This window comes from Letharia lupina (assembly GCF_014066315.1).
Source record: "Letharia lupina isolate WasteWater1 chromosome Unknown contig_22, whole genome shotgun sequence".
NCBI lineage: Eukaryota > Fungi > Ascomycota > Lecanoromycetes > Lecanorales > Parmeliaceae > Letharia > Letharia lupina.
The window spans coordinates 616,851-637,991 of NW_023502991.1; the positions used below are offsets into that span (position 1 = coordinate 616,851).

Below are 21,141 nucleotides of genomic sequence, written 5' to 3' on the forward strand. Positions count from 1 at the left end.
TCTATCTTTACGCCTCGAAGACATTTCTTTATTTACGAGGCCTTCTCGAAGCTGTGACTCGAATGTGTATTTGCGAGGGTGCGCTGACTACGTAGTACCTGAAGCTTGAGTAGTAAAACTATCTTATTCACAGATTAGATATCATGTTCATTCTATCCACACTTGATAAGAATACAATTTTTGATGAGTCTTGTGCACTCGATGAAAGAGAAACAGTACTGAAGTCGCCGCAATTTAAAGCAGGGGGTGATGATGTTGACCGCATGAGCTCGGGGCTGCCCGGCCTGGTCTGAGGATGTTGGAGGAGCCGTAGTGCGTAGAACGAAAGAAAGAAAAGCAAGAAAAGAAAAGAAAAACCGACAACCTATCAGCAAAGAGTCTCCGGTGAGAACCACGTCCGGATCTCGCAACCGGAACCGACCAGACCCTCACTCCCACTCCTCAACCCGACTGTAATTCCTCGCCTGACGTTCGTCCCCCAGCACCAAACTGTGCGTCTCCCAATGGTAGCACCCGTCCCTTGTGGCCCCCTCGCACAGCGGCCAGTGCACCTTCGCGTCCATGTCGCAGAAGATGCCCTCGTCGAAGGACAGAAAGTCCGGCCCGTGCGACCGCGCGCTCCCGCACAGCTCCCGCGCGCTGTGCCCGCCGTGCGGGCTCGCGATCAGGTGGGAAAAGGCGGCCGAGCCGGAGCGCCTCGCGAGGCGGCCGTGGCCGTTGCGCCGTCGTCCGTTCCTGCCCACGCCGTCGTTCTCGGGGCGGTCGGGGCTCCCGGACGCGTCGGCGTCGTCCCAGAACTCGACCGACTTGGGCTTCTGCACGCGGGGGCGCGGGCCGGTCGTCGTCCACTTGTACCCGGGGGCGTCGGCGCGGAAGAGCATGGTGGGCCAGGTGCAGTAGGAGCGGGGGTCGTGGTTGTAGTCGGAGGTGAGGTTGGTGAAGTCCTGCATGTGGATCTGCAGGGCGGCGGTGGTGATGCCGTGGCTGTGGTCGTGGTCGATCCAGGTGCATGCTGGTTGGCGAGTGAGTTAGCCATGAGGCGATGTAACTTTTTGGGCCCGGGGGAAGGGGGGGGGAATGTAATTTGTGACTCACTTGGTTTATGATCGTCCCCAACGATGATGTTGGAGTAGTACCAGTCTCTGTCGCAACCCCTTCCCATGTCCCCAGTCCACCCACGGTGCGTACCGTCCGCCCACGTCTGGGCTATGTAAGCAATGCAGAGCTCATTGGTTGTCGGAATGATCTGCAAAGCGGTAGCCTGCTCCCCTGGTCCCCCTCCATGCCTGGATTGCCAGATGGTCATATCCTTGAAAGAACCCGAAGTGATGTATTGGTGATCGTCATCACTCGAGCTGCCGCACCAGTTCTGGTTCTCGTTGAAAGCGTTGATCAGAGGGGCTTCGCCCGCCGCGTGTCGTAGTGCTCCTGGTTCCCCTTTGTCGCCATTGAGGGCGACTGCGATGCGCACCGCTGAATCCATTGGGCCGGGATCGTCCGGTAGGTTGTTCTGCATAAAGCCGACGAACCCGATAGCTGCAGAGAAGACACTGATGACGTTGAATATACTTGCTCCCATGGCGAGGTTTCGAATATGAGACACTTGGAGGTACGAGGCAGCTGCAAAGATTTTGTCGGTTGGCAGTTCGTGTCACAATGTCTCTCACTGATGTTTGGAAGAAGATAGACTGTTGACAGCTTCTTCAATGAATGCTTTCCGAGCTTTTATTGTATAAGAGATGTAGGTAGAACAAGAGAAAAAGAAGAACTATAGTAGGAATATATATGCTAAAGGGCTGACTCACTTTAAAGATTCCAATAATGCAATATCTTCGAACTTGTCTCCATTTGGATTGAGACTCCGCAGAACAAGAAATACGTGATTAAAAAGTCTGGAAGATTGGAAATAGAGCGCCTGGAAAGAAAAGACTATGGATGCAAATACATTTTGAGCAATATCTACCATGCGTCACAAAAAGTTCGCTTTTCGCCAGAATAAAAAGCAATTTTTGAATCTCTGCATTCAGCGGTCACAGACTAACAAGGTGTGCCACGCAGAAAAGCTCTGATAGCGCGCAGACGCCACAGCGGTGTGATATTTAAATAATTGGTAACTGGGTTCTAGACGCTCGTAATGTCTGATTCATTTCTTAGCCCGCTATGGTCGTTGTGGATTTATTCCGAGTTCCGACGGTGATGGCTGAGCGTGGCATGACGAGCCGCTCTTGATACGCTGGTTTGCTAAGCGAAGACTGATTGGAATCGTGGTGCCAGGGCGAGATTGGAGATAAGCCGTGGATCGAGTTTAAGGGCAGATCACGAAAGCAACACCATCCGTTCATTGAGACTGAGATTACACTGACGCCTATACCGAACCCCAAAGCACGTACTTGAAGGATATTAAACTCAACTTGCTCGTAGTAAAATTTACGCATAATTCAGGTATATCATTCTCTCTGTAACAAGGTTTTGGGCAGGATATGAGACAAAATATGATTGGAACAGTTGTAGGGAATGGCAGAAGCTGCAATTTTATATATATACTATCGTTGGGCAGAATGACGCGAGCAAATACGAGTGCGGAAGAGGACAAGCCGGATTTCTGATGGCTTGCAGAATATAATGTTGGAAGAGAACTCCACGGGGCGCTCGTTGCTCCTTCTTTCAAAACCCAATTGTCAAGCGTTGGAAGAACGTCAAGTAAACCAAATTAAAGGAGAAAAGTAGGGATGAAGGCATTTTTAGACAAGGCTGAACGCACACCAATTGAAGTACCGTTCGAAGATGAATTCCCGCTTCCCGCGACCGCATCAGCGACCAGGACATAGATTTCACCGGAATCATCTGAGCTCACAAACAGGCGACCTTGCCGATCGAAAGCCATGCCAACAGGCCGAAAGCAGGCGTTAGGGCATTTGGAGTTATCCGCGTTGGTGAGAATATCTGTGTACGAGGTAGTACTCATAGCAGGAGCAACGGGCTCGCCATTGGCGAAGTTGATAAGGGATACTTTGTAGCCGACTGGCTGGGTTCGGTCCCTGATATCATGTGAGTAACTGTACTCCTGCATGAGCATTCAAGTGAACTTACCAGCTTCCGTGGAAGGTGACCCATGCCTGATCTCCACTGCTGTTGAACTTGATGTCCAGCGGAGCCATATGTGCCTGGAATGTCAGCCTCGGGGCTGTTCTCCGAGCGCATATGCTTTCAGAAGTCGCATTAAGTGCAAACTGACTGCCAACGACCAGGTGGGTGTTGTCCGGAAGTGCACTTGGGTCCCAGGCTGCAAAACACTCGGGATAGCCGTAGTTGCTGCCCTGAGACTTGTCTGTGTTGCTAAGTAAGGTACCGTGGAAGTTCATCTCCTCACCAGGGTTATTTTGGTGCACGTCGACGCCGTCGCGCATGATGTCATCGGCGGAGTTTTCAACAGAATACAGCCCGCCGGTCTCAGGATGCTCGGCAACTCCAACCGAGTTGCTACGCAGATTTCGGAGTCAGAAATGCGCCTTCAAGGTAAGAAATGGAGGTCTGGGGAATAGAAAGGTCTTCTTGCTCCCGACACATGTCTTGCGACTCAAGTTCAATACCAAATGGGAAGTATTAGCTCCGAATTGTACGTACCGAAGGCCCCATCCGAGGCGGAGTCCATCTGTGTCAAATTGGTAGCCGTTCGTGGGAAGTTGTCCAAGGTCGAATACTTTGATTTGACTGTGCCCAGTGCTAATGTTGGAGGCTAAAGGGTCTATATTCGAAGTACTTCCGCGGCTGATCAACAACGTATTCTCGAGTTTTTCGGAAACTAGGAGTGTCCGGGTGGTGTGGTCATCGGTATTCATTCCAGTTACTACGGTATTTTGAGACTCAGCGGCGCCAGTCAAAGGATTATAAGCCCATGAATAAGCTGCGGTAGGGTCGGAGGCGAACAATGTTCTTCCGTCTGTCGAAAGGGTCATTCCGTGATTTAGCTGGCATCATGAGGGTCAGACCTTTTCCACAGCTTGGAACAGCCGTTCACCAGAATGACTTACAGCCGTATTGGAGATGATCGTTTGCTTTGATGGCGCCCACACACATGCGCCGCCAGCGTCATCCAGCTGAAGACTCACAATACCTTTACCAACCTGCAATACGAGCAGGTTACCAGCATCGTCAAATTGTATGGACCTAGGCTTCGTGAGGCCATTAGCCACCACAGAGAAATGATATCCCGGAGCAGCTACAGGCGTAATCCCGTTTCCAGGCGCAGGATTGACACCGCAGGTTTGCCCTTTAGTGCGGACGATGAGGACGGTCAAGGCTGTGGTCACAGCTGAGCGCAAGAGGCCAAACATATTTGAAACGAGAAAATGGCAATTGGGCCGAAAAGATGTGGATGGGCGCTTTGACGGGCACAAAGAACATTAGCAAATCCAGAAACGAAGACGGGATGGTGAGCGACAATGGCCTTTATTTACCTTCTATTGTAACAGTGCATTGCATAAATGCGTTGTCTGTTGATTGGGGGAATCTCTGCATTCCTGACCTTAGCTTGCCTCCCTTTCATTCCTCAAGTGCCCCCATGACCGTGCATAACATTGAAGGCATCCTGGCACCTGTCAGATGGCTCCTCCATGTTCAAAAATATCACTATGTTGAGAAGTGGGTCTGGGCACCTTGAAGATACATGCATCCAAGCGAGCGAATCAGATGCTAGTCTAATTATCAAGCCACGCTTTTCTCCACAGTCAACCCCGTAAGAGCAGCAAACTATCAATCTGAGATCAGTGAGTCGTTTTGCCTAACCATGGAATTGAGCACCGGCCCCTTCACTCCCGCACGCTTGTTCGGTGCTCTGCGCACAGCTATTCGGTCAGCCCTCTAAACTTGCGTATTTCGAGAAATATTTTGGTTGCCGAACCCCACCATTTGTAAATCAGTCAACTCGTTGCGATACCCACCACTCTTGATCTGCAGCTTCATGTACTTCCCACAGCAGTCGCAGGTTTGAATAAAGATGCTGAAACCTTGTCCTTCTCAGATAGAGCTGAAACCACAACCTGTGGCGTGATGCGATGCAAGGCAGCCGAGACATTGGTGGCCAACATAAGAGCGGCTTCTCGGCACCAACCGAAGTTTCGGAACCGATATCAACGCTCAAAATCCTGCGACCTGCCCCTGGCAGAGGAGCTCATTGCAAGCTCTTCAACTATCTTTTGACCGGCATACCACAAATAGCAATGGACTCCCTGCTTTCCCCTGAAGTCAGTCTTGCAGGCACTGCGTCAGCGGCTTGCAGTCCCATGAAAGACTGGATGCTCGACACGTCGAATTCTTATCGGCATGATCACTGGTTTTTGTGACCCCTCAATTATATTGCTTCTGGCTTCACCGACCACTAAGAGCCTCCTCAACACCGACACCCTCGGTCCATATGTCGCTGTATAACTTTGAATGAGAAGAGGCATTGGGTGGGGATTGCGAGCATGAGAACAGTCTCTATTCTTGCAACCCGTGCTCCGGGTGAACTATTGGGTGGCGGGCTGGAGGTGATGATTAGCTTAGAGGATGATGCAATGGAAATTTCGAAGTTCGATGCGCTTTAGATGGAATCTGCGGGGTCAGTAGGCTACGTATTAGCCCAAGAAGGTGGGACAGGATGAAACGATCAATTTAGGCTTTGAAGGCCCCGACGGTCTTGAAGTCTGCGAGATCTTCATGGACAAGGATCAACAGTCTCCTGAGGATACTTGTCATGGCTTGGTGTCCTTCTCGATTTCGCTGAAATGCCTTCATCACCAGATCGAGATCGATCTGGCGTTTGCGGAATTCTGGGTTCTTCGCTCTTTGTCAAGTTGTTGTAAGGATCCTCGAGATTGGTAGCGCTCGCAAACACTGCGCCATGCCATTCGACGGACGGCTCCTTGAGGAGTTTTCGGACTGTCAATCGCTGCTGCTCACATGCGAGTTACCAAGTTGATTGATTACTAAACTAGCCTGCCGCTAGTGTAAGTGAACCAATCAACATCCATCTCATCTGCCCACCAATGCGCCTACAAACAATCCTCGTCCGCGAACTTCCTCCACTTCTGATCGAGTAGCCTGCTTTCCCTAGATTGAGCATTCCTGCACTCGCACCTTACGATGCTCCGAGATCGGAGTCTTCCTAGCCGCCGCGTCATGTGCTCGAAAGTGCGCTGTAAGCCGGTAGGCCTGGATTGCCGTCTTGATATCACAGAAGCATTAGCTGGATCCACGCCATGTCTCTCCGCGAACGGTTTGCTGTGGCATAGAATGACTCGGTAACAACGAGCTAGTCCGAGCAGCAGGTACATGTCAATTATGATGCTCACCTTTGATGACCTGGTACTCGTCCTCTAAGTCCTTAGCTTATGCGTCTATTGTCTGACATTACACCCCTACGCCAAATACCCGGGACCTTTCTTGGCCAAGGCAAGACAAGTGACGCATATGAAAGGTTTTCGCTGACCAAGTGGTCTAGGTGACATATATTTATCTCAGCGTAGCACAGCAGTGATGATGATAGAAAGCGTGTAGATTCAGTGGTGGGGCCATCAGCCATTATGTAGCTGATGGAGAACAAAGCACTGCTATCTATGGCTAGCTACATGAAAGGAACAATGATGGAATATGCATGGAAGGATGTAGAAGGGACGCATGCATAGAACATAGAAGGAACTAGACACGCTGACATATATTTATGGACTGTACCATGCGTACAAGGGGGACATGCACCTTGATGTCTGGAAATGCCATGAAATGCACATGAGGAAGGCGTCGTCTGGGTACCCCTATAGAAGAGGAGCTTTGCGAATTGTACTGCGTCCAAGTGATCGTCTCCCTCTGCTGTGTATCCAACCGCATGCTCTTATAGCCACTGCGTGTGTCACACAGGCGACAAATGACGTGTGTACGTATACTCCCCACCTCAGCGAGCCTTTTTAACGGTCAGGATCCCATGATTAGAGAAGGTAAGGCTATTGCTGCGAAGCGTGAACTACCGCGGAAATATCAGGAGGGCTATGCGGTTGGCCAGTCTCTCGAAGTTTGTCATAAAGAAAATATCGGAGACCCACGAGCTTGCGATCCGAAACCTTGACAATTGCAACCTGTTCGAGTGTGAAATCTATGAATTTGAGACTCAGAACCGCTGCCATCTTACATGTCGTTCGATCTCGTTCAACGTTAGAAAGCCATCAGGCTCCGGATCGGAATCCCACGATCGATCCTGTTGTTGAGGGGTAGCTATAAACAACGCAAAAGGATTAGTGACTATCCTTGGTATAAGAGCTGCTCCTGCGTGGATACCAAAAACCTTTGCGATGGAGGCATGATGGAGATATGGGAAGCTATTCCTGGGTAGCAGAAAAGATCTGATCAATTCCTGTAGTGAACGGGAACCGGCTGGTGCATACATCTTCTGTGACAAGTGTCATCCCTAAAATACGGACGCAAATGGCCTATATTTTCCCCAACGCTGATGTAGTCTCCTCTCGTATACTCTCAACTCAAAAGCAGCTCAACCCTCCAATGTGTCTCCTTGTCGGGCATCGCATCCTTCTGGCAATCATCCGCGGCGGGCCGGAAGAGCAGTTTGAACGAAGAAGACAAGGCGGCTTTCGTGGCTGTGGATGCGAGAGGCCTAGGCCCCTAGCCACGAGATGAGAATTTTTATAAATACTTTTGTAAGTTAGCCTTGCTGCTGGGAAGTCCTAAATGGTTGAATCGTAAAGGTGGTTTGGCTTGGCAAAATCCGGAGAATGCCTACAATAAGGTAACTGCCGGCAGGTGATTCAGGACCCCTTGACTGCAGCTGATCCGCGACATCCTAATCTTCGAGGCCGAGCAAATGTAGGAGCTTCGCTCTCAGGTTGTCAAGAGCGGCCTGATCTTAATCTAAAGTGGGAGATCGTGGCTTCTAGATTTGGTCGGAGTTCCACTGCTGGAGTGACGACGTGTTTGTCATGATCCGCATCCCTCTTCTGGTCGCGCTTTCCCCAGAACGCAAGCCTGTCTTCCCGAACAGGTAGGTCCTGCGGCACTGAGATGGTTCTCATGGCCTCCTGCTCTTGGTATTGAGCGTTTGACTACCTCGAAGCACTGAATGGGAATCGCAAGGTGGCCGTGGGATACTTAAAAGCAAAGGTTTTAGTCAACGAAACCCATTTCATCATCCATGACACCAACAAGCCCTTTGCCGTTAGGATCTTCCCCGGTATCCGCCGGTGGCCAAGGATTCTGTGTCTTCCGTAGACTCTCCGACTGTCGGATCGCGGCTGGTAAATCACTGCACGAGGTCAACCGCTTGTCCTGCACACTGCACCTAGAGACTGTACTGGAGATTTCCATGAACCACATAGCCTTGTATTGCAAGCTCTTCTGCCAACTCTTCCTGATGATTGTCCAACAAGTCTGAATTGGGAACAACAATAATGGGGACCGCAATTCGTAGGGCGTCGAGGATAGAGCCAGATCCTGTCCAATACGTGAGCCTGAGGTCTCATCGATAGCGCAGGGATAAATTGGTACCTGCGTGGCTGATGACAACACCTTCTACACCGTTGCCTTGGCCTTTGGCAGCCCGCATCTCGGATCCCAAACCCTGCTTGTTGAAGTCGAAACCACTTATGCTGAGGTCCTGCACTTCTTCACTCATGGCATAACTGCTTCTTCTGAACCCCTCGAGCAACTTCTGTCCATCTTTGCCATGTTGTAATCGCAGGTCCGTGTAATCATGGGTCTCCAAAGCTTCCAGAAATTGCGGGCTAAGGGCGGCTTTGACCAAGGAGTCAAAGCTTGCCGTTGCTCCGACAGTAACAAAGCAGACCTTCTGCGACTTGCGTTTCTTGCGGGGCATTGACATGATAAACTTTGGTCGATGATCTAGCGGCCAGGGTGGTCCAATGTCGTAGAGGGCTGGTGGGATTAAGGTAGAGTGAGGTTCTTTTCCGGGGTAGGATAAGCGCCCGGACCGTCCAACCGCGGGTATCTAGGCATGTTTCCGAGGCCCGCTGGATGGGTGCCGTCGGGTGGACGGCGGGCCCCGGAGCTCTCACAGTCTTCGTCTTTTCAGAGAAGCTGAGAGATGCGGCCCCGTTCTTTTATGCGCTGCAAAGATGTCGCAAAGAGGCTCAGCGTTTCTAGGCTTGCTTGTGGGGGCTAAGAAATATCGTCCTTCTAGCTGTTTAAACAAGCGTCAACATATCTACAGATTCTTCTAACTTTCATTGAAATTGGCACCGTCTTTTTATGTCTTATTATGCATTGACAGAGAGTCATGTATGCTTGCGGTACTGCATCGAGTTGCTTGTACGTGAATGCTTTCAAAGATTTGCTTGCCCAAGTGCAAAGAGGAGGATATGTATTATCCGCCGAACTATCTGCTGTTCAGCATCCCCCTCTACTGCCTCAGAATGAATAGCATCCTGACACATCTAGTTTCACAATCAAATCCCTGACCATTTGGTTACTTCTTTTCCGTATCTCAAGCAAATGATGAATTCGCTTTCCTGAGGTTGCAACATCATTGGGGAGAAGGTGCTGGGGACTATTGGATGGTGGAGTCCTCTGTTGTACGGGAGTCTTAACTGCCTGCTTTTGGGGCATAAGATATTGGCACGGCTGGAGATGGGGTGTAATATTGACTTACGCCCTGCTAAGGCACAAGTTAAGTGTCCAGGGCAGGAGCGCTCTTCGAGTCCCATCAGGAATTTTCCCGACAGTACCTTCAAGGAAGACCAGTGGAGCTCCAGGGAAGCGGTCTCGATCGAACGATCAAGCTCCTACATCAGCAAGCCAATGAGCACCGCAAAGCTAGCTGTTTACTCAGATTTCAATATATTGTCATTGTCTTATCGGCGGTTCGCCGCCATCTATACATGCTTCGAAGACATTCTCATAACGGCAACAGCTTTCTTTCATGACAGCAAATCATTTGTCAGTGTTCTCAACATTATTCTACCCTATCATCAAACTTTGTCTCGTCATCCAGAAAGCTAGGGCCAGACCCAAGTGCGCTCACAGGATTTATCAATAAATCATCAGTAGGCAATGCAGCATATTGACCGCTCAAGCACTTCGCCGCTCAGCTAACATCCGGGGCTTGCCATGTTGGACGATACTGAAACTATTGAAGTGATCGACGAATTGTCGGAGCCAGTCAAGAAGGACTTGAGTAAATATAAGTAGTTCTGCAAAGCTGTCAGATCATGCTATTGGCTCTGACTATGTAACAAAGGTCAAACAATAGACTGCAGCTTGGTTGTATCAGACCTGCTGATGATGGAATAGAATAGGTGCCGCAAGAGGTGGAGCGGTTGATATACAAACCTTTTACGTCTTGACAACAGCAGAGATCCTATGAGTTGGCAAGTCAGCAGGATAGACGCAGAGATGAACGTTTGCTCCGAGTTTGTCAATTCTATGGCCGTCCATCTTGCACAATATAGCAAAGGACGAGAGAATGCGCGGGGGGTTGCCGCATTATAAGGCGAAGGTAAGGATCTTGACGATGATCTTGGTCTGGAGACGCTCGGGGACTCATTGAAATGGCAAATCGTCCGTAGTTGCATGTAGCTGACACTTGCACTGGTTGCTCCAGCTCCGAGCAAATCCGCAGGCCGGAAAAGGCGAGTAACGGCAGTGTACTATATGAACAGCATGCCAAGCCACTCAGTGCGAGCATTATCGTCGAATAGGAAGTACGAAGGAAGCGCGGCAAAATTGTGGCCATAATCGGTGCGGGGATCATTATTGAATCTCCCAGCAAGAGGTGAAGAAACTTCTTCAATGCCACGAACAGAATGAGGTATTGAGACTTTGATGGCTAGATCATTTCTTGGAAAGGGTTAAAGTCAAGCCTTTGAGTATGCAAGGAGTTTGCATCTTTATATAAGTGCATTAGCATCTGAATCGTAGAGCCTGCTGCTGTTTCCGTCTGTAAGGCCGTTGAAGGCAAGCTTTGAGTGAAACAAGATCATTGTCGACGTCACTGTTTTCTATAGCGACCATGATCTTTATGAGATGATTGGTGATAACGGTGTTTGATATGGTCCACCATGGACTTGGTGAATTGTTTATCAGTCACGGGATACTGTTGCATTTGTTCAATATAAGGGGGCGGGGTCTTGCCGCCTCACAGACGAAGCTAGCGCAGAGATCAGCCCTATAGCACAATCTACGTCCAATGCTCAGGAGAGAATTGGAAGTTATCTCGCACGTCGATGCCGGATCATGCCTCTCAAAGATGATGATGGCATAGCACCACCAGTGCCGGCAAGTATACGAGCCGGAAGGGTACCTCCTCCCTCCAGCCAAGGAATTTTCTTCCTGACTGGCGCACTCGCCGGCGCAACCACAATACCAATTGAAAGCCTTTGGCAACGTCTCGTCCTTAGAGCACCTGGATCCCTACCACTTCTGGGGTGGGCTCCTATATACCGAGGCGGTGTCCGCTTCTGGACCTTCGACCTCGCCCGTTATCGTGTTGAGCGTCTTCCCATACCTGTCGCGATCAAAGGCGGGCTTTCAGGCGCTGCTGGAGGGTTGGCGGAAGTATGCGTGCAGTCGCTGTTCAGGAACAAGTTGCCAGATATGGCGAGCCTGACGAGCCAGTCTGGCAAAATGTTCTGCTGCTTTGGCACCTACACCTTCCTATCTACGACGCTTTCTCCGGAGCAGCTACCCCCGAAGCCGTTTTGGTATTGCTGGCTTATAGGGGCAACGGCTGGAGGCTTGGGAAGTGGGATCATTGCGAGGGCAGAAGGGGTCACAGGGTCTGCTTTATGGAGGGTTGCGGTTCCAAAGGGAGCCCTGACTATTGGGACGGTGATTGCTGTGCAGGTGACGACTTGTGCGGTCATTCTGCCGTACAATCGGTTCATCCCCAATGGAAGGCTCTGAATGGTATCGGTTGAGGCAGGGAGCTTAATACGATGACTCCACGAGGGATTGATGACACCTAGCATCTACACCTGGGAACCCATTGTCGATGGAGACTCGAGACAGACTTAGAATCTCGCCTCCCCCTAGGCTAAGACCACGTTGGCCATTTAGGCGAGAATGATTTCTTAGTATCTAGGGAATTCACGCCACATGAAAGCAATCGAGGAACCGAATGGCTCTCCACAAGGTGCGGGAAAGTCATACAATCGTAGACAGGAATTAGCCACTATTGAGGCATCTTCGAAAAATTCTTGATGTTCTTGCAGAATTGGCTCGAAGAGCCTGCAAAAGGTATCTAATCAAATCTGTATATGTTCCCACGGCAAGAAGTATTTGCTAATCTAAATCGACAGAATGACCACATATAGGTGAGACAACGACAACGCTCGGAATAAATACATCATGCAACCTGCGCTCTATCTTACTTGTATGCTCTATAAGGCACCAGCTCTGCAACTCCCGGTTCAGACTCCCTCCGTTGTCAACATCTCATGATCACGAATATCCAGTTCGGCCTCACCAGTCAGGTATCTTGCAGGAAAGAAAATGTTAAAAACGCCTACGCTCAGAGCCATAAGCGCCCCATCGAGGACAGCGAAATAAACTTCGTGCGTGATCAAGTACCCTTTCCAACCCTGGGAGAGCTCGATGGCGCGGTAGAAATTACGGACGATGATGCAGAAAGCCGAGAACGTCGTTACCACCAATAACACCCTTGAGATCGGCACTGCTCGGGCACGCCAAAGGAAGATAAGCCAGAGCAGTCCGAAAGCGCTCATCGAGACGAGTTGAATGATGATACCAGCCATCATGATGTGTGTTCCAGGCGCAGTATTTCCCGGCGGATCTTCTCCTCCGGCTTTAGACGCGCTAGCACCACCAACAGCCTGAATAACGATCGAGATAATATCAAAAGATACGAAAATGGCAAGGTACGTTCGTGCCGAGATGAGACTGTAGCGGCGGCCGTATTGCGTGATCATCTGCCCGAGAATGTAATAGATGGCGGCACTGAAAAAACAAGGTGCTGTACTTGTCAGCTCGTGTAACCGAAGAAGGCCGCTCGAGGAGCACGCATACAGATGATGAGGATGGATATCTGAAGAGAGAACAGGGTCTTGTTGTATGGGCAGTTGTGGGCACCGGCTCGTCCTGCCCAGCCCAGGCATTCGCCTAGAACAATGAGTTAGCAAATTGCGGCATGTGAGCTCCGTCATGACTGCAAACCAAAAGCACCCAGTGCGAAGGCAGAGTACCACCACTTGCGGCTCATGGTCACTTGTATGATGTGCGCCAGCATTGAGAGAAAGAAGACGACGGTGAAGACGATGCCGGCACCAAGATCAGGATCATAGCCGTAGGTTGGGGCTGTTGCGTTGGTGTCGTAGGGGACGCATCCCTTGCCACGCTGTGAGTTATCCAGCGTGGCGGCCAGTGTGGATGATCGGTCCAACAAGGCCATTTGGAGAGAATATGGATCGCACTGGAAAGGAAAGGTGGACGATTCGTTCAAATGGCTCGTAGATCTTATGAGGCAAAAAAGCTTAGGGACGGTCTACGGCTACTAAAGAGTAAGGGATTTATCCTGGCTTTATATGAACAGCTCGAAAGCCTGACTAAAGCTACATCCTATACAAGATGTGTAAGAAGCGAGGAAGAAACCCCTCGTGGGAAGGGGAATCTTAGCTCGGTCCCACCTTTTACCGCTCTACTCAAAGATAGTAGCCAATAGGCGCGTAGAGCTTGAGTTTGATATAGATTCATTGGGATGATACTCATACCCTGTCATCCAAGATCGCTCGAGGCCGTCTCGAAACGTCAGTCAAGACGCGAATTTCTGAAGGGCCGTTGCCAAGGCTCGGTTATCTCAGAACTTCTCGCTCCTTGATATCGCATAAGGGTTTAGCGTGTGATAAGGTTGCCGCCGGCGGGTGGCGTGACTGGCGTCAAGGTTCGGCGACACTGTTAGGCCGACTTCCAATCCTCACGCAAAGTGCCGACGGACAATCAGTGGCTGAGCATTTACCAAGGACCAATTGCATTTAATGATAATATTAGCTCTCATGTTGATAATCAGGCCGCTTCAAGGTTGGCGGTACCTTATTGCTAAGTAAGGATGCCGACTGAGGCTGAAGACCCTGCATCCTACGTTAATCATGATCCGTCAAAAGCGGAGCCGGATAAAGTGATTGTCAGTGCTGGATGACGATCATGTGGCTATGTAGAAGACTTCTGTATATATGAAAGTTGCGAAAGACACATCCAGCAGACTCATATGAAAGACATCTAGGCTGGTCAAATCTCTTTCGACATTAGATAGAAGTAAGAAATTCCTTTTGTCATGGTTGGCGTCCCGGGAAAATCTAAGGGCTGCACTACGTGCAGGAGGCGGAAAATACGAGTAAGCACTCTATTTCTCATTCAGCCGCCAAGCCAATCACCAACTTGGATCTCAGTGCGATCTTCAAGAACCATTCTGCAAGACATGCACCAAGAGCCGTCGGATTTGCGAAGGCTATGCACGCTTTCCAGTCTTTCTCAACCGTACCTTGCAGGGTCCAGAGAAGAGATATGGCCTCGAAGAAGTCAAGGCCCCCTTCTCACAATCATCAGACCGAGATCTGTCCCAGCCACAGCCCATGGTATCCAACATTGATTTTCAGCGGGGGCTTGTAGAGAGCCGCAGAGCATATGACAATCGCGTTCTTGTTCAGCCTAATGGTTGCACTGCAGTCGACCAGCAGATCATATCGGCACTGTGGGAAAAATACACCCCTTCCATCAGCAGCGCTCAAGGTGGAACACCCTGCGTCTGGCTCCACCACATAATCAGTCTTCCAACTCGCGCGGTACCGCTGGATCTGTCTCTCAAGGCTTTTGCGATGACCCGAATTGGCTGGATCAACAAAGATGAGTCGCTGGTTCTGCAAGGTAACCTGTGTTACGGCCGTGCCCTGAATGCGGTTCAAAAACATCTATCATCAGAGGCTCTGATGTGGCAGGACGAGTTGTTTGCTGCTAGTTATGTCTTGTCGATCTACGAGGTAAATAATCTTACTAAGGTTTCACGCTCGATTCAGACCAAGCTGACAATCCTCCAGCTATTCGAATCAACTACTCCATCAATAGCCGGGTGGAACAGCCACATATCTGGTCTCAAGCACCTGGTCCTTATGCGAGGTCCACAGAGACATATGACGCCATTCACAAGAGCTGTTCTTGAAGAGTTTCGTACCTCATCGGTATGCATCCTGTAGTCAGCAATTTTACTCCAGAACTCAAAATAATAACCAGTCCCCCTAGATGATCCAATGCATACAATACCGCAGGTCAACGTTCCTTGGGAGCCCAGAATGGTTGACGCTGCCCTGGAGCGAGACCGGCAAAGACATCTTCCAGCAGCTCTACGACAAAGGCTTCGCGCTAGCGGCTCTGCTAGAGGGAATCGACAATGCAAGAGTCACGGATGAGAATACCAACTTCTCAATCTTGTCCGAGTACTTGGGAGGTCTCTCTGGCTTGGATGAAGAACTAAACCTTTGGTACGGCGAGATTCTCCAAGAGTCTCCGTTGCCCCTCTACTGGTCTACTCAATCCACATCTCCCGGCTGGCATCTGAAACAAGCTGTAGGACCTCGCACACTCCCATCCTTCGCGTTCCATACGCTCCGTCTCGCCAATATAACTGTCACATACTGGGGCTTAAGACTCATCCTCAGCAATACCATCGCCCTCGCATGCCGGCAAGTACTATCAATCAACATCCAATTACCCACCCAATCATCATCCTCTACCCCGCCCCAAGCAACTCAAAACCTTAAGACCATGTCCCTCCACCTCCTCGAAGCTCACACCACGGCTTACCGCCTAGAGCTCGCTACCAACATTATCCGCTCAATGCCCTATTGTCTGAACGACAAGATGGGCCTCATGGGCGCCCAAAAAAGCCTGTTTGCATTGCGGACCGCTCTCTTCGTACTACAGCGTTATCCAGGCCAGGAGTTGAAGTGGTGCCAGGCCATGTATCAGGAGTTGGACGGTAAGAAAGGGTTGAGATATGCGAGGGAGATTGCGAAACTAGAAGGGAAACACAGCGCTGCTAGTAGAGATGATTTACCAATTATAGCATCTCATCGGCGAGATTCAGAAGGGCCTTGACGGAAAGTGTTGAAAGACGAGGAGCAAAGTCTCGGCAATCCGGCCGGAGCAAGAAAACCAAAAAAACAAAGGATTATAAATGAATTAACGACCAAATCCCCAGACAGCGGCGGTTCTCTAGCTCAGGCTGAAGCCGTGTCTTGCGTCAAAACCGTCTTCCGACTATCAGAGCTATTCGTTGTAATTGACCGCCAGGTACTTAATCCGGTAGCCAGTCCGAGACAAATCGCAATCTAGGTCGGGTCAACTTTGGTGGCGCATCGTTTGACCTGGCTGAAACTTCGAGTATTGCGGAGGGTTAACCAATCCCTAAAGATGTCTCCTATATGGGTCATTCTTTTTGGTGTTGTCTTGGGTCTTGGGTTCGAAACCGGCGTGACAACTTTCTTTTTGCTGCTTACTTTTGTTTTTATTTGGTCTATGTTTCCCTTTTCGCTGCGCCAAGTCTACTACCATCACCTTCTTCCAGCAGTTAGATCAGAACGTCAATACGGCCAGGCAATCCTTTAGCCAGATCTCGCTCGTGACTTCCCAACCTCTATCAGTCCAAGGCGAGCTTAGCTAGCGGCAATACTCTTATCTCAACACAACACAACACAGGGGCCGCGGCTACCCCTTCCACCTCCCTGATCCACCACAGCAGAATCTGCGCTGGATCGAAAATGCACGGCGCCGCTGAGGATTGCCTTCCAATTGCAGAGGCCATATCCTTGTGCTCTGTTTTCCGCAAAAGGCGCTGAGATGGAGCTGGACACGCTGTAATTGAACGAACGACACAGGCCTAATGATCTGGAAAGGCGTACGGGTATCGACGAGGGCGACGATGAAGAGCCATAAGGCGGTTTCTGGCTTGTCTGTTGTTTAATAGTAACGTCTAACACGGATCCAAACCCTCTAAGCACCGACGGTTCGCTCAACAAATCTCTCATTCGAGGGAGCGCGCGTGCCGCATCCCGCAATTCCCGACTCCTCCCTATCATATCGTGCCGTCTGATACACATCCAAAGTCACTCATCCCCAGCGGATCTCTTGATGGCTGGCTCGAGAGGGCTTTTTTGCGTGGGACGCAGTATGGGGCCTGCACCCCGCGATCCGCTGGCGGTCTCGTCCGCTTTGCGGTGTCACTCTGTTGGGGAATATGGGCTGCACAACCGCACGGGTTGAGTGGGAGATTGGGTAGAGCAGGCGGAAGGACGAGTGTCTAAGGTAGCACGGCGTTTATGAGACCTGGATGAGGTACGCTTTGCGATCGACTGTCAGTGAAACGATCTTGTAGGTATTGTAAAACTCTTCACACCTGGCAGATTTCTTTTCCCATTACTTTATGCATTGCTGATTGGGTTACGAGTATTTTTATTGGAATTGGGTGCTGTCTAACTAGTGTCTCAACAAAAGAGTGCGGTTGGAGTTTCAGGACTTCGACAAAGGAATTGTGAAAAGCAACGCATGCATCTTTCTGAACGCCAACCCACCAAAATCAGAGTCCCCGACCAAGTTGAAAGAATGAATGAAGCAGTACATCAGCGATCGACAGGCCCTCGCACATGCATCCAGACGAGACCACATGACGCTGACTCTCGGCCCTGCCTAGAGATCCTACCCCGCCCTTTCCTCCACCCCTTCTCACCTCATCTCCTTACCAGAACCCCTGGTTATTTTGCCCGGAACTTGGGCCCGGATCCCTAGGTGCGGCCCAGATGATTTGGTCTGTACGCAGTGACCATGCCACATTGAACAAGTCGCCATCCTGGAAGCTCTTCTTGCCGTCGTCAGTGATTTGCCTAAACCACTCGCCCTGCATCACTAGATGGCCAAGCTCACAGCCTTCTAATTCTGACGGTAGACGTTCATTTTCATAATCTTTGGCGCAGAGTGTGACCCAAGCGAATTTCGAGGCAAGCTCGTGGGTCCATTTCACCATGCAGATGCGCCGGTAATCTCTGAAGCTCAGGGGGGGACGCTTGGCTTTGACGAAGACGTTGGAACTGGACTGAGACATCGCGGTTGATGTGAGAAGGTTCGGTGTCGCTGGGAAGGATGTTTGGCTTTGGTAGAGTCTTCTGCCGTATGGGGGGACGGAGTGTATGTGTGTGGAAGCTGTGTGTGTGGGTGCTGTACGTGGAGACTGAATGTGTGTGTGCAAGCTGTGCGTGTGGGTGCTGTTCGTGGAGACTGGATGTGTGTGTGTGTGTGTGGACGCTGTGGGTTTGCAAGATGTATGTATAGATGCTATGTGTGAAGTTTGGATGTGTGAGAAAGCTGTGTGTATGGATGCTGTGTGCGCTTGTTGAATATGAAAACACAAGAGAACGTGGTTTGCCTTGACAAAATAGAGACTCGGGTGCCCTTGGCTGGGCGAAATGCTTTATGAAACGATACCAACCTGTTCCAGCCTTATAATCAGCAGAGGCGGCCTCGTACTACTCACACCATACAGAAAAGAAAGTGTGGCTCGCCTTGACAAAACAGAGACTCGGGTGCCCTTGGCTGGGTGAAATGCTTTATGAAACGGTACCAACCTGTTCCAGCCTTATAATCAGCAGAGGCGGCCTCATACTACTCACACCATACAGAAAAGAAAGTATGGCTCGCCTTGACAAAACAGAGACTCGGGTGCCCTTGGCTGGGTGCCCTTAACTAGGCGAAATGCTTCATGAAACGGCACCAACGGTTTCCAGCCTTATGACCAACAGAGGCGGCCTCGTACTACTCACACCATATAGACAAGAAAGTATGGCTCGCCTTGACAAAACAGAGACTCGGGCGCCCTTCGTTGGATGAAATGCTTCATGCAACGGGTTCCTGCCATATGAGCAGCAAAGACTGAGTAGGGTATCGGAGCGAATGAGACAAAAAGGTGTGCTGCGACTCGTAATGCAGAGAGCTGGCAGGAGCTGCCCGCCTCGTTTGGACAGGGTCTTTGGAACCTTTCATTGACTAGGGGTTTGCCGCCGGACGACCGCCTGATGAGACGGCACAAATTGAGTAGGGGGCCGGGAACGATGATGGGATTACCATCGGACGACCGCCCAACGAGACGGGACGGATTGAGCAAGAGGCTGTGGGGCAGCGCGGATTTTGGATTCGGTGCCGTTCTTTTTGGGTGATAGACTGTAGAACGAGACATGCCAGAGATGTTTCTCTGCTCTTCGGTTTTGGATTACGAGTATTTTGTTTGGCATTAGGTGCTGTGTCTGACTAGTGTCTGTACAAAAGAGTGTGAATGGAGTGTTAGGGCTTGAACCAAACATCCAAGAAAAGCAACGCATGTATGTTCCGGAATTCCAAACCGACAGGCTCAAGACAAGATACCCAGGATCTCAAGCCCTAAACCGAAAGCGAACGCTATAGGCTGAAAGATCGAAGCAGTCAATCGTTGCCCGGTATGTCATGGCGCCTGCGGCGAAAGGAAACCCGATGACCCCAACCCTCGGCGCTGTCGAGAGATTCCATCCCACCAACCCTTTCCTTTTCCGCCAGATTCCGCCTCAAATCTCCCTGGACGGCAGTTCACCACTCCATGCTTCGACCATGAAGGTCTCTCTCGACCCGTTAAAAAACAAGACTTTGACAGGAAGGTCATCGCGCCAGGGGCCTGCATTGAACCTAGCCGCTGCCGCCTGCTGGCCCTTAAGCACCACGTCAGGTCCTCCGGTTCTGAGGCGAATTTCAACGTATTCATCAGCGGGGGCACAGTCGTAGTCGTAGCAGCGGGGATTCACGTAGCCGTAGGACCAGGACGCTTGGTTGCCATTTGGAGAGTTGCTGCCAGGGGGATTTTCAGAGGCGGGGGTACCCGGAGGAACCTGAATGCGAGGTGGTGGTCGAGCGCTGGGATCGGAATCAAAGGTGTCTGAGGATGAGGGTCCGGTTGCGTGGGGCATGACGGTTGATTTCTGGTTGTTGTTACTAAGGGTTTCCGAATAGTGTGAAGTCTGGTATTGCTTGTGAAAACTGTGCGTATGAATGCTATGCGTGGATGCTGTGTGTGGAGTTTGAGTGCGCGTGAAAATCGTACGCTTGAATGCTATGTGCGCTTTTTTTGGTGTGCTTGTTGTACAAAGACACAAGAGAAGAGCAAGGCCGGACTTCTCTTTATACTCAATATGAGGCTGCCTGACTTTCGAAACAACGGAAGCCAGGTATGAGATCGGAAACATGTTACGGGACGGTCTCATATTGTTCACACCACAGGTAGGAGAATGGAGAGCGCTTGGCCTTGACAAAAGATAGAGTCGAATCCCTTTCATCGAGCAAATTGTTTCATGCGCCAGTTTTCTAACGTACGCAGTCGGAAACTGCCCGTCTTAACTGAACAAAAACCTGAAACCTTCTGTGGGTTAGGGAATTGTTTCGTAGAACAATTTTTGACGAGACGGCGCGGACTTTGGACTCAGTCTCCTTCTTTTTGGGTAATAGATTGTCAAATGAGACACGCTTGAAGAGCAGCAAGATCCTTTCGCTGCCGAAACATGGCATTTCACCTAAGTAAGAAGATGTTTCTGGAGGAGTAGAGGAGCTCTCTGGTCCCGAAATATGAACTGTGGCCCCGACTTGCTTCTAAGTAAGAAGGATTCATTTCGAGATGTACGTACATACCTACGCAGATTGCAGATTGTGGAGCCAGTGGCGTTCCTGTGGGGCAATAAGCCGACGCTTTCGTTGTCCGACCACGACGTTTTGCCTAAGTAACAGGACAATGCTGGAGGAAGACGGGAGTTTTCTGCTCCTGGGGTACGGAGTGTGGCTCCAATTTGCTCCAATATGTCCGCACCCGTGTCTTTCTGCATTTTTGATGAAACCACGAGGGCAAGAGCTGGCCCATGCACAAGGCACAGCTTCCAAAACTTGTGTTGGCCGAAATTGCTTGATAGGAAAGGCGCCTATTGTGTGACAACAAGGGCAAAAGGCGACCGGAAGACGGCAAGAGCCGTCCGCCCGGGCAAAACAGAGAGTATGACATGAAAAGATTTCAGGGTATATTATTATTATATTACGTAGCATTCGTTTCATGCCGCAATACCACCATGGTTGTTGGAG

The 21,141-nt window shown here is 50.4% G+C and overlaps 8 protein-coding genes across 8 annotated transcripts; 2 read left to right on the top strand and 6 right to left on the bottom strand.

Moving 5' to 3' along the window:
• Positions 1 to 428: 428 nt before the first annotated feature.
• HO133_005825 (uncharacterized protein) lies at positions 429 to 1,579 on the bottom strand (the record flags this gene model as incomplete). Its single annotated transcript, XM_037296730.1, has 2 exons — positions 429 to 1,012; positions 1,096 to 1,579. 2 exons carry the CDS (start codon positions 1,577 to 1,579, stop codon positions 429 to 431), a joined length of 1,068 nt encoding a protein of 355 aa, XP_037147911.1.
• A 1,131-nt stretch (positions 1,580 to 2,710) lies between these two features.
• On the bottom strand, positions 2,711 to 4,334 carry HO133_005826 (uncharacterized protein; the record flags this gene model as incomplete). The annotated part of the gene is made up of 4 exons (XM_037296731.1): positions 2,711 to 3,038; positions 3,091 to 3,480; positions 3,625 to 3,968; positions 4,032 to 4,334. 4 exons carry the CDS (start codon positions 4,332 to 4,334, stop codon positions 2,711 to 2,713), a joined length of 1,365 nt encoding a protein of 454 aa, XP_037147912.1.
• Positions 4,335 to 8,148: 3,814 nt separating this feature from the next.
• Positions 8,149 to 8,857, bottom strand: HO133_005827 (uncharacterized protein; the record flags this gene model as incomplete). Its single annotated transcript, XM_037296732.1, has 3 exons — positions 8,149 to 8,287; positions 8,337 to 8,475; positions 8,530 to 8,857. 3 exons carry the CDS (start codon positions 8,855 to 8,857, stop codon positions 8,149 to 8,151), a joined length of 606 nt encoding a protein of 201 aa, XP_037147913.1.
• A 2,375-nt stretch (positions 8,858 to 11,232) lies between these two features.
• On the top strand, positions 11,233 to 11,901 carry HO133_005828 (uncharacterized protein; the record flags this gene model as incomplete). The annotated part of the gene is made up of 1 exon (XM_037296733.1): positions 11,233 to 11,901. One exon carries the CDS (start codon positions 11,233 to 11,235, stop codon positions 11,899 to 11,901), a length of 669 nt encoding a protein of 222 aa, XP_037147914.1.
• Positions 11,902 to 12,407: 506 nt separating this feature from the next.
• HO133_005829 (uncharacterized protein) lies at positions 12,408 to 13,405 on the bottom strand (the record flags this gene model as incomplete). Its single annotated transcript, XM_037296734.1, has 3 exons — positions 12,408 to 12,970; positions 13,024 to 13,116; positions 13,171 to 13,405. The coding sequence occupies 3 exons, from the start codon at positions 13,403 to 13,405 to the stop codon at positions 12,408 to 12,410; spliced, it is 891 nt and encodes a 296-aa protein (XP_037147915.1).
• Positions 13,406 to 14,059: 654 nt separating this feature from the next.
• Positions 14,060 to 16,101, top strand: HO133_005830 (uncharacterized protein; the record flags this gene model as incomplete). The annotated part of the gene is made up of 4 exons (XM_037296735.1): positions 14,060 to 14,134; positions 14,499 to 14,987; positions 15,045 to 15,185; positions 15,247 to 16,101. The coding sequence occupies 4 exons, from the start codon at positions 14,060 to 14,062 to the stop codon at positions 16,099 to 16,101; spliced, it is 1,560 nt and encodes a 519-aa protein (XP_037147916.1).
• Positions 16,102 to 17,319: 1,218 nt separating this feature from the next.
• Positions 17,320 to 18,100, bottom strand: HO133_005831 (uncharacterized protein; the record flags this gene model as incomplete). The annotated part of the gene is made up of 2 exons (XM_037296736.1): positions 17,320 to 17,398; positions 17,742 to 18,100. The coding sequence occupies 2 exons, from the start codon at positions 18,098 to 18,100 to the stop codon at positions 17,320 to 17,322; spliced, it is 438 nt and encodes a 145-aa protein (XP_037147917.1).
• Positions 18,101 to 19,589: 1,489 nt separating this feature from the next.
• Positions 19,590 to 19,985, bottom strand: HO133_005832 (uncharacterized protein; the record flags this gene model as incomplete). Its single annotated transcript, XM_037296737.1, has 1 exon — positions 19,590 to 19,985. The coding sequence occupies one exon, from the start codon at positions 19,983 to 19,985 to the stop codon at positions 19,590 to 19,592; it is 396 nt and encodes a 131-aa protein (XP_037147918.1).
• Positions 19,986 to 21,141: the final 1,156 nt, after the last annotated feature.